The 12,356-nt window shown below is 43.3% G+C and overlaps 1 protein-coding gene across 2 annotated transcripts in view; it reads right to left on the bottom strand.

Annotated features, from left to right (window-relative positions):
- lrpprc (leucine-rich pentatricopeptide repeat containing) overlaps positions 1-12,356 on the bottom strand; it is a gene marked incomplete at its 5' end in the record, with an annotated part of 54,459 nt that overhangs the window by 24,440 nt on the left and 17,663 nt on the right. Inside the window, 8 exons of one of the 2 annotated variants that reach the window (XM_083897213.1) lie at positions 4,603-4,810; positions 9,190-9,275; positions 9,827-9,957; positions 10,059-10,151; positions 10,283-10,342; positions 10,526-10,603; positions 11,286-11,392; positions 12,258-12,315. In XM_083897213.1, the coding sequence (XP_083753339.1) occupies positions 4,603-4,810; positions 9,190-9,275; positions 9,827-9,957; positions 10,059-10,151; positions 10,283-10,342; positions 10,526-10,603; positions 11,286-11,392; positions 12,258-12,315 (821 nt within the window). The remainder of the gene's footprint in view (positions 1-4,602; positions 4,811-9,189; positions 9,276-9,826; positions 9,958-10,058; positions 10,152-10,282; positions 10,343-10,525; positions 10,604-11,285; positions 11,393-12,257; positions 12,316-12,356) is intronic. The other variant, XM_083897214.1, reaches the window with a different exon arrangement.

Here is a 12,356-nt window from a genome sequence, read left to right as displayed (position 1 = left end):
CCCCCAGCTGAGCAATTTAGCAGAAATATGGCAACAACATTAGGGCCCCCCACCACCAGCATCATCATGAGCTTGTCTCATGTCATCCTTTTCTTGCTTGGTCTATCCTGCTACCCCTTCCCTCACACTTCCCATCCCTCCTGTGCAGATGAACAAACAAACCGCTCATAGAGAGGATACGTGTGCATGATGGAGTGATAACAAGGGAAGTACAGAAACAGAGATGGGGAAAAGAAGCAAAAGAACAAGCAGCTGAGAGAAGGGGGAGGAAGAGAGACCACTTCAATCCCCTCTATTGTGACAGCGCTGCCATCAATCTGTTGATTGGGTAATTACCATGTCAATCACACAGAGGTCAAAGCAGATAGGGCACTCATGGGGGAGGCAGGGGGCAGAGCAAGTGAGCCAGAAAAATGTGGAGAGACTGCCCAAGGCAGAGACAGACTGTGAGCAACACATAATTTCTGAAGTGTTTTCTCCTCTAATCAATTAAGGAAGCTGATAAGTGAAATATGACCCAAAAGACCAACAAAGTTTTGTTTTTTTTTTAAACAGGAAATGGTATGACCTTGAGAGTTTTAGAGATGGAGAGAGGAAGGATGGAGTGATTAGGGTTGTAAGGTAAAGAGGTCTGCTAATTAAAATGAAGAGAGTCAACATTATTCAGCAATGCCAGTCGAGAGGCTGTTCAGCTGCAGAATCATCTGATTGAACGACAAAGAGGAGAGACTAAGAGAGATCTGAAAATGAGAGAAAGAGTGTCGAGACGGACTAGGACTGAGGGGGCATGAGTGGGTACTCAGTTTATGCCAAAAATGGTTAAAAAAAAGATTAATTGTCCTGAATTTGATTGGTATGTTCTGTTGTGGCAAGATGGCCTTTTATACAGTCGACATTTCTCCACGCTGCAGCAGAATCATGTTGGTAGATGTGGATCAAAACACCTCCTCCACATTTTATCATCCCTTCAATCTGTCCACCTCATTCACTCCTCCATCAAGCTCCTCCACACCTACTTATAATCCCTCCTTCCTAATGAGACATCTTACAAAAAACACCCCATCACTCTTGCCAAAAAAGGGCCTGGCATTGCAATTACACTCCCCCCTTCCCCACCCGCTCGCCAATCCAACCCAAAAAAAGAGCTATGGATGTCGAAAGATGGATAATTTCCCCTAGGTACAATTTAACTGTCACTTTGCATTGCCATTTACTGTGGCGCACAGCCCTGTTAATGTCCCCAACTTTGCATGTCAGCCACTTTCCAGCCAATTAAGCCCTGAAAAAATAACGAGCGCTTTGCTCAGTGGAAACCTCAAGGATTAGACAAGGAAGCTCATTTTGGCTCATCTCCCTCCCACTTTCTTTTTCTCCCTCTTCGTCCACTTATTTTGTTCATAGGAGATTGGCAGACCTGTTATCAAGGCACCGTCCTAGAGGTGGGGGAAGGAAAAGGGATCCGTGTGTCTCAAAACGCAAATGAGACCACGATCGTGATATCACTAGCCTGCTGTTACACATGCTGAGGAATGGCTACTGTTACCAAGGTTTACACCAGTGCCCACACAGACAACACACTATTTTACATACTGTATGACTTCATGAAGTTGATGTTGTCATTTACACATACAGCAGATACTAGTGGTGGGAATCACAGGGTACCTCGCGATACATGGTCCACAATACAACGGTTCTGTGATAATCAGCATATTACAAGACAATCATATAGTGATACATCACGATATCTGTCTAACTGAAACACTGGAAACAACACGTCCCTGAAAAGTTAAAAGGGTTAGGGTATTTAACTGTGGTGGTGTATTCCTATAACGCTTGTTGTGAAAACAGGCATATGGTGCATGTATGTCGGTTAGTCAGGAAGGAAGATGGACAGGGACACCCCTGCCTAGTTAGGTTTAAGGCCACATTATACTTCTCCGACTGCGTATGCGTTATCCGTCTGCGTCACCACGGAGACGCCTCGAGCATTTATACTTCTGCGTCGTGGTGACGGACACTCGCTGCAATTTCCCGCCCGATCAGTAGGGGTCGCTGCGCAAGGTTGTTGTGCTTCTGGCTACAGTGAGCAATGGCGTCCGAGAAAGAAAGAGAGAGAAAGACTGCTGTTGTTGAAAAAGTGGCCGTTTCTCACTTTTCTGTGTCACGGAACGCAGGTTTAAGATAATTTGAGGCGAGAAATTGGCCATTTAGAGTCTAAACATGTGCTGTGTGTGTTAAGATATGACGTATTTATAGTTCGGCAGCGGCGTTATCGGCGGGGATCAGCTCCGCCTCTGTCAGGACGCCCGGAGCGCACTGAGAGCCGGCACAGAGCAGCTTAGCTCGGCCTGTCCTGAGGACCAATCGCAGCTCTTGCCGTCTCCGTAGTCCCTTGACGGAGTGACGGACACTTAAAAAATATTCCGTGCACCCGGAGACGACGCAGAGGCTCTTCGACAGGTTCTGCGTCGATGCAGAGGACTCTGCGTAGCTACGCAGAGCACTTTACGCAGGAGTATAAATTGGGCTTTAGTATTAAAAGGGCCACATGACATGGCTATTAGAACATGAAGAGGCTTTCCTTCCAACCCTTACAAGATTACAAGATGAATCTTGTGTCTTTCAACATATTTCATCATCTTTCTGTGTTCTACTTTTCTTCTGTTTTTCACCACAAGCTGCTTTCTTTTATTCACTAAAACTTTACGTTTTCAATGCACAATGCAATATTGTATTAAAGAGCGGAGGAGGTATTGTTTCTCTGAGTTATCGTTCCTCCTCCTCCTATTCTGTCGACACCGTCGCAGTGGTATATATATTCTCAACACATGTCCTGCCACCTCTTCATTTTGCGAGGCTCATTAGCATTTCTTGTCACTAATCACTTCCATAAGGATGTGGCAAATAAAGCTAACTACTAATAGTAGTAGTTCAAGAAGTACTGAGCGGATGGGCATGAAGGCTAACGGGGCGGTGCATATGACGGGCTGTCATGGGCTAATCTGCCAGAGAAGTGTTCATTAAGTCATTAGCGCTGACGCAGCGATGAGATGGGTGCAGGCGGCAATGATGTCTGCTTTGTCCCCTTCTATCACTTCCCCTCTGTCCCTCCTCCTCCCAACTGTCTATGTGACTACTGACTGACGGAATGAACAAGTGAAGATGAAAGGATGAAATGAGAAAAAAAAAAAAGAAGGAAAGTCAAGTATTGTACTCAGTCTGGCTTGGCTCAACCACCAAACATGTTAAATCTATCATATGTTCTTAAACAAGTCACACATTTTATGTAGATTTCAAAACCATAGCTACTCTATGTGGTCACTATCAGACGCCCAAGGAGGAAAAACTTCAAGAACTCTGCTTTATTTATTGCTTACAGAATCGATATACAATTTATATCCAATTTTCAGTTAAGTTGGACCACAGCCTTTAAAAAAAAATATTTGTGCCAGTAACACAAGACAGACTGTGGAATAAAACAAGCAGCTATTTTTGTTTATTAGTATGTGTTCACTGTAGTATCATTTGGAAGAAACTACTGGCACTTGATTTGTGAACAGGGCTGTGCTAAGCAGGTGTGTGTATATGTTTTGCCTGCTGTTGATGACCCAGAAGTAAATTAGCCTGCTAGTCTCACAGAGGCAGTGATTAACGGTTGAACCTGGAAACTGTTTCTGTCAGAAACCAGACTTACAACAAAACAAACAGCGGCAGGGGAGCACTAGAGTGTGTGCCAACATTTGAGCTTGTGTGTGTGTTTACACAAGATTCATTTGCAGATGTCTACCTCTGCCGTGGCATGTATACTACAGCTATACAGTGTGTATCAAAGCATGTGCAGGGCATGTTTGTAGAGTGGTGGGCCCCTGACTGCGCACTGCGTGCCTGTGTTAAATCCATCAATTAGTGCTCTGTACATAATTAACATGCTAATGAGTTGATGTACTTAAAAGCTGCTCTGACAAACAGGATTGAGTAATGTGTGCACACGCATACACACTCAAAAAAAACCCTGACAAACTCGCACTGAAAAGAGCTGTGGGGTGGGGCAAATACCAACGACCCCATAGCCAATGTTTGGTTATGCTCATTTACATATTTGCAATATTGGAAGGAGCATCAATGGCTAGTTCTCTCTCTCTCTCAGTGGGTGTTTCAGAAGATCAGGGGTGGGGGTTTATGGGAGAGGTTGCAGCTGGTGAATCCTCAAACAAATAAAACCTGGCTCTAGCAATGTACACAAACACACACACACACACACACACACACACACACATAAATTAGCAATTTCCACATCCTCTCTCTGTCTGAATTGCTGACCCAGAATGTAACCTCAGCTATGATCATAGGGGGGATGAGTGACTCATTGAGAGACACATACACACAAACACACCTGGCAACAGGGTTTGGCAGATAAAGACAAAAAAAAATGTGACACACAAAAGTGAGCTTGTTGGCTGGTTAGAGATGAAGTTCAGATTTAAAAATGATACAATGATAGAAAGACACATGTCAACATTTTGACATTAACTCTTTTTCAGTCAATGATAAGCATGTGTTTGCCTGTCTATGTGCGATTGAAAATGTGATTCGTAATCTTACCTCTCAATGTAGGCAGAAATTAGTGGCGAACAGAGATTGGCAGAGGGTTGGGCCAGACCCAGGGTAAAGATGGCGTCTTGCAGTTGTTGGATGATGGGGGCACCTCCATTGTGCACTAAACCGTTGAGTACGAAGAAGAGCAGGGATGTGTGTGAATCATCTAGTATCACATCCTTCTCCTTCATCTCCTTCAGGATGTCCACTGCCTCTGTGATTGAGGGGGAGAGAAAGAGGCACAGAGAGAGGAATAAAGTAGTGCTTAGGGGGTTAAGACAAAAAGATGAATGGGAAAAACACAAGACATGGAGAAAGAGAGATAATGCAGGGAGGAAGCAAGAGATGGGCAGATCTTGGCTAGGAAAAGAGTAGGGTGTGTGAATACGATAAAAAGCCCCTTTAGCTAATTCCATGTGGGGAAAACAAACCCATATTAAAACAACATTTTGCACCCAGCGGGGATGCAATTCCAACCCCGTATAATGCCAACTCTGTGCTAATTGCTACTTGCGGTTTTCTAAACGAGACTACAATTACCAGACCTCTACAATGGAGGCCGGCTTTTTGCCGTGGCCATGTGGAAAGCACTTGGGGTGCTAAATTATAGGTATGTGGCAACAAGGCCCTCAGTGGCCCCAGTGAGACCCTGGTAAGCGGGCTGAGGGGTGGATCAGTTTGGTCAAGTCTAGTTGGTAATGGAGGGCTTTTACTGGGCCATGTGCCCATCTGGCCAATACTGGGGGCTAAATGGTGAACCATGTGTGTGTATGTGTCAGTGGAAGGTAATTAAGATGTGTTCACTGTCTATTTATACAGCTACTAATGGCCTGACAGCGATACAGACACTCTCCACCACAGATACTAATATATACAGTATAGCAATTAGAAAAGGTACGATGAAGAGATACAGAAAACATTTGAAAAGCGTGTATTAAGCCAATCCTACAATTGCAAGCAAAACTGCCACCAGTTGTTTAAACATCACTCAACAAAAACTGACACAAAAGTCGAAAAGCAAATTATGTGAGCAGATGTGGGTCTTAAACTTGTGTGAGTGCTCTGGCATCTTAATTTCAGTCTTCATCTCCAATTGTTGTGGCAATGAGAACCAGACAATGACAAGAGGAAGCAGCGTGCATGATGCCAAAGGTGTGATGATGCGTTACATGATACGAGTGAAGAAGATGGAACAGGAAAAAGCTTGAGCTTCGTGGTAATGAACACATCTTAAAAGGGCTACAACAGAACTTCTATATGGTCAGGACAGAGTACATCACAGGATCTGCTAATTTTACACTGGATTGATTTTCCAATAATGTTTGAAATACATCTACCAATAACAGGAAAAACATTTAAGTGGCAATAAAAAAAGAGTATCTTTGGTTATTTTTTTCAACAAAAGCACATACAGTTTACATATGGAAGCATCAATAACTACAATGTAATGAGCATACCAGATAAGATGCAGCTAATTCTCACTGTCTGACCATCTTTCCCTCTCTCCATCCTGGCCCCTGTTCTATACCTTTTCCTCTCCATCAGTCTCTGACAGACCCACTAATCACTGAGACCACTGGCTTGGAGATGATCTGCCCAAATGGAACCAGACTTGCCAACATCCCCACATCCAACATTCAAACCTCGCCCCAATTCTCCCTCCATCTTTCCTTTTATCCATCCATTTAGCCAGTATGCATATCCATCAGCTCAGACGAGCATCATGGCCAGCACAGCAAGCCAGGACCCCCCACACCACCCCACCCCACCCCACACACACACACAGAGGAGGCAGAAAGGCTAGGTAAACAAACATCACACAGCCCAGTGGTTCATCTAATGTTCCATGACTTGACTGCTAGTGATGTCTCCCAAAAGACACACCCTGACAAAGTCTGTAATTATACATTATATTATTAAAAAAAAGGCTGTTAAACACATACTAGCATATTAGCTTAACCCAGATAATGAACATCTGACGCCAGAATAAGTTGTGTTTACCAAAGTGGGAGACAGATGAAAGCAGAGAGGAGAAGTGGATTTAAAACTACAGAAAGTCATTTCTGAAGAAAAAAATACAGGGTGATAGCTGCCTTCTGCCCCGAACTGAAGCCAATCTGTCATGCTACATCAAATTGGTATGAATGAGATATAATGAGTTGAAGTTTCTTATTGGATGCATTTTTAGAAAGAAGGGATTGAACCTAGGAAATGTGTCCAAAATCCGAATACATTCATTAGGGCATGGTAATTGCAGAAATGAAACATCACACCGCTGATACAACAGGCATAGTGATTACTCACTCTCGCTCTCATGTGGGTGAAGTCAAACACAAATGTGAAAGTGAAAAAACATTAACACCTTGGAGCCACTGTTGCACATTCACACTGAAGGAGAAGATATGCGAGAGGGAGGAGAGTTTAAAAAAAGGTCTCAACACACAATCAATAATGTCCTAAATGAGCTGAATATTCACTGTCACAGTGAGTGTGTTTATCTGTGTGCAGTCTAATCTGCTCATCTGAAACAGCTGTGTGTGGCACCTGCAGTAAGTGCTTGGTATAGCGATGGCACCTCCTGAGACAGAGCATAAAATACTAAAGACTACCACTGACACACCTTCCAAACTACTCACTGTAAAGTGAAGTAGGTCTGGACAAACATAATTATTATTATTATTTTAGGAGGATTATCGCAGGATAAAAATTCATGTTAGGGAACGGTATAAGAGTAAAGCAAGAGAAAAGGTAAAAAAGTCACAGGGATGAAATGCAGTAAAAACAAAGTTGACTGGTAGGGCGAAAACAACAAACCCATTAGAGAGGGCGAGAAATAAAGTAAGATGCCAGGAAACATGATCTTCAGCTGGGCCCGGTGTGCGCTGAAAGCCAGGCGGACCAGCGTCTGGGTGTGGACAAGCTAACATCAAGGTTAGCCATGTGTGCTCATGTGGATGACAAGCATTCCTTCCATATGCACACTGTGGCTAATGGCAAACGCGTTAGTACTACACACACCCCAATACACACACACACACAGATGGACATACCAACCACCAAATGCCTTTTCGCTTGAATTCACATGCAAATTTGTGTGTTGATGCATGTGTGTGTCCACGGGTGTGTGTGAGGAATGCTCAAGCACTTCGGCAGACATGATCTGCCATTAGCATCAAGGCGGATTTCAATAATTCTGGAAAAATACACAGAGTCCTGTAATTTTCCCCCTGTCTCATTTCACACTGATGTGGATGTGTTAGGGGTGGGGCTGTGGCGGTGGCAGTTGAGAGAATGACACGCTTGGAGACAGAACACGGGAGCGAGGGTCAGACATGAGAGACAGACGCCAAGACGGAGAGGGGGAAAGAACGAAGGAAGGGGAGGAGATAGGAGAGGAGAGAAGAGGAAAGACAAGGGAAACATTTGCCTGTCACTGTGTGCAAAAAGCTGAGCTGTAAAACTGATGGTAATTGGGTCTTCAATGGGCTGAAGGAAACCCACCGTAGCATTCAAGAATTGGCTGGCTAATGTGGGTTGAAGGAGGGAGAAAGACTGATTGTGACAGAGTCGGTGACACACAGAGAGAGAGAGAGAGAGAGGGGGAGACACCTTTTGAAGTTTTAGCCTGATCATTTGTGATCCAGCCTACTGTCGGTCAAAAAAATCTAAATCAATCGACACAATTCAGGACATCTAAAATTCTAATAATCACAGTATTAGTTTTCAGTAATTTAAGCAAAATGATGTCTGTAAGTCTAGGAGAGTTCAGATAGAAAAATCATTACGGTTTAGTTAATTTGGCATTCAGAGGTCAATTTTTAACCAGGCCAAATAAAACACTAGTTAGTCAAAAATGTACACATCTATGAAAACCATAAAACCACTTCCCAGTTTGATTGTTGTGGCCGATCATTGCCTACAGGGTGGATGACTGCTAATAAAATGGCAACTTAAACTAATAATGAAAATAATAATTCCTCATGGTTTAAACCCTGGTTGGACTGAGGGCTTTTTTGTGTAGAGTTTTCATGTTCTATCTGGGAACTTTGGCTTCCTCCCACCGTCCAAAGACATGCAGATTGGGGTTTGGATAAACTGGAGTCTCTAACAGTTGGTGTGAATGTGAGAGTAAATGGCCATTTGTCTCTGTATGCTGACCCTGTGATGGACTGGAGACCAGTCCAGACTCCAGAGTGAGCCCTGCCTGAGGCTTTTACCTGATGTCAGCTGGGATTGGCTACAGCTGCCCTGTGACCCTTAAAGGACAAGTGGCAGACGATGAAAAACAATGCAAAATAATGAATATTTTAATTGCTGTTCAAAACAACTCGCCAATTGGTTTTCATTGTAATCATTGAAAGATTGATTTAAAAAAGGGGCAACGTAAAACATGCAAAAGTTTAACTACCATAACATTGTAACGGGGCTTCATATGTTGTTTTTTTCTTCCTCTACTTGTTTTGTTTCTGGCCAGTTCACAAAAAAACAAAAACAAGGACAGAACAGACAGGACAGACCAACCCACTGGCAATGGGAATGGTGTTAACAGGTACCCACTCATTTGAATGAGAAGGTGTCTATAGAGTGACTTACCCTCCACTCTGCCATTTTTGGAGAGTGCCTTGATCAGTGCAATGTATTTACTGGCATCCAGCACAGCTGATGGGTCCATTCGACTCCTATAAAGAGAGACAGACAGACGGCTTAGATTAGAATGTGTTCTACTTACACCAACTCATCGATCCGATGCTGAAACCAGGTGGTGAGTGAAAAGAAAGAAACAAGGGGGAAGGAGGAGAGTTTTCTAGGTTCTCGCCAGTCAACCAGTGGGGCTGGTCCCTGCATTAATGTCTCCCCTAATACCACTCAAGTTAAACTTTAATGTCCTATTTGAGGTCACAGCGCTACTGTGTGTGTGGAGTGTTTAGCCTCCTTTCCACCAAGCCTTACAGTGCAGTTCAGTTCGACATGGTGCAGGTTTGAACGGTAAAGGTTGAAGTGGATTGCGATTGCACACCTAGATGGTGCAATTTGTGTTTTTCCCTAATGTTGCATGGGAGTGACGATTCTGAGTTGATCAATTCATAGACTGCAGTGGATATACTTTTCCTTTAACATACAGCAATTAATGGGAAATTTTGCAACTCTAAGTATAAGTACCCTCACCCTAGTGTCTGTGTGTGTGCGTGTGTGCGTGTGTGCGTGTGTGCGTGTGTCCTGCTCCACTCACAGTTCCCGCTTTAGGTGGAGCGCCTCCTCCACATTGTCATGGCGACAGCACTGGTTGATCAGGATGGCATAGCTGCTGACTGTCATCGCTTCCTCATACTGCTGCTTCAGCTCAAGGGCACCCTGCAAGTTCTGATCAGACAACACAACATCCCATCTCAGTAGTAACCACTTAAACAAAACAACCTATTTCAATAAGAAGATGCTTTGTGAGTTTTCCAAACCAGTCCTACCTCCTCAGCACAGAGAGCAAGGATGGTCTGTTTAAGGGTTACACTTGATGGTCTGCTCTCTGCTTTCAGATCAGCCAATTTTTTCTCAATTCCCTGATGGAGCCAGATATGATCAAACACATTCTGTCAATTATTATTTACGATGACAACCTGAGTTCAACATAATGAGCAAATACTTACACTACATTTTAAAAAAAATTTCAGTGTATCCTTATTGTACTTACATTCTCACTTCGAACAGGGCCAATAACTCTGTCTTTGCTGTCCACCAGAGTGATCACATCCTAAAACACACATGCATGCACAAACACAAGTACAAACACAGTCAGTCTGTTATATTGAGCCTTTGTCTGTGTGGTTAGTCAAACAGACAAAAACCCCAGACTGATATATCGGAAAGTTCTACTTGGAATCAAGTAGAACTGAAAGAACTGCTGAAAGAAAAGATACAAGGTCCAGCTCTGTACCTTGATGAGCTCCGGGGCATGTTTAGACTCCAAAAGGTTCCTGATACCTCTGTAGATATTGAATGAAATCTTTATATTCTGTAGGGAAGAAACAAGAAGGAAAGTATCAGCACCAAAACATCAATCGTCCCTCAGAACAACTGCAGCTGAACCTGTTGAACTTTGTGATGAAAGGTCTAAGCTTGAGTTACTTTGAACAAAATTTAAAAAGTAATAAAGGTTAGGTTTCAAGTAGAAAGTTATCTTTTTTGTGTGTGTTAATTTCTTTGTATTTAGAAAGGCAGAATTCAATTAAAAACTCACAGTGATCCTTAAAGCCTAAGTATTTTTGCCTTTTTTGGCACCCAGTTTCTGCAGTAACATGATGAATGATACCGTTTTATGCAGACAGGATTTCTGCTGTTTAGAGTTTGGTGAAGCAGTTTCCTGGTCCAGTGTGGAACCTTTTTGCAGTCACAGATGTTGTTGAATCAGACTTCAAACAGCCAGTTAAAATGTGACCTTTAACCAAACCGTATCAAACATGATTTCATCTTCCACAACATGTCTGGATGTCCCAACACAACCTCCAATCTTTAGCAATAGAGCACATGGAGGAGGCTTTGTGTGTGTATGTGTGTGTACTGTGAATAATCCAAGTCTGATTACACAGTGCAAATAATCTCAGATGACAGCATGTAAGCTCCTTTAAAGTAGGAAGGTTATGAATTAACTGGATAGGAAATAGTGGTGTATGAATGTACAGTGTGTGGGTGTATACCTGAGTGTGAAGCTGATTTAGGTATTTCCGCAGCATATCTTCACGTGACTGTACCTCCTGCTGCGTCATGGATTCGAAGAGATGATACAACAAGAAGGCTGTCCCTTCTGTACAGGATGGAAATGCACACACACACACACACACACACACACACACACACAGTGAGCACTTGTCTTGTGAATACATTTAATTTGCCACAGTGTCAGTCACTGGATCCATTTGTGCATTTATACCATTTTCCTGTAACCTCGGCAGAGTGTGTGTTTGTGTCTCTTTTCTGCTGACAGAGGCCGCTTTCTGAATTTAGTGTGAGTGAATGTGCAACGGCTGGCACTGACAGCTTTCCCTTACTTCAGCTCAGACACACAGACCGTCGCAGATATCGTCTAACGGGAAGTGACATGGATAACAGTCTTCATCACTCCCACCAGCAGCACACACCAGTTTCAGTACTGGGGACTCTCTCTGACACACATACTCACACAGAGCAACATTAACACTCCACACAACACACACACGACTGTGCTGTCAAGCATTGCTGCGCGCACACACACACAAACACGCACACTTTTACTACTCAGCGCTGTGTCAGCAGCCAGGCTCTATTTCCTCTGACAGAGAGAGGGAAGCAGGTCTTTCACTCTCACACACCTCAACATAAAAACATGCAGGCTTCATGACAAGAAGTGGACTGGTCAGCAGTCTGCCGTTAATGAGACCAAACATAACCACACGCACATACACACTCACACATATACACAGGCATAAAGAGCAAGTATTTTTCTGTCACATGAATTATTCCAGGAGACGGGGACTGCAGAGGCTGCAATCTGCAAGTTTGATATGTGATGGATGCTTACACAGACATTTCTCTCTCTTTCACACATGCACAACACACACACACTCTTTACATAAAAAGGACTCTGACACACGCATGTTCTCTGTTAACAGTGTGAAAATATGTTTCCTTACCAGCAGGGGTGGAGTTTTCACTGGTGAAGCGCTCGTCTTTGTATAAAAGCTCTGTCAGCTAGAAAAAAGAAATATAAATCAAAAACAAACTCACACACA

Source organism: Microchirus variegatus, assembly GCF_963457635.1.
Source record: "Microchirus variegatus genome assembly, chromosome: 11".
NCBI lineage: Eukaryota > Metazoa > Chordata > Actinopteri > Pleuronectiformes > Soleidae > Microchirus > Microchirus variegatus.
The sequence above is the reverse complement of the archived record's forward strand: the minus strand, read 5'-3'. Positions and strand labels throughout refer to the sequence as shown.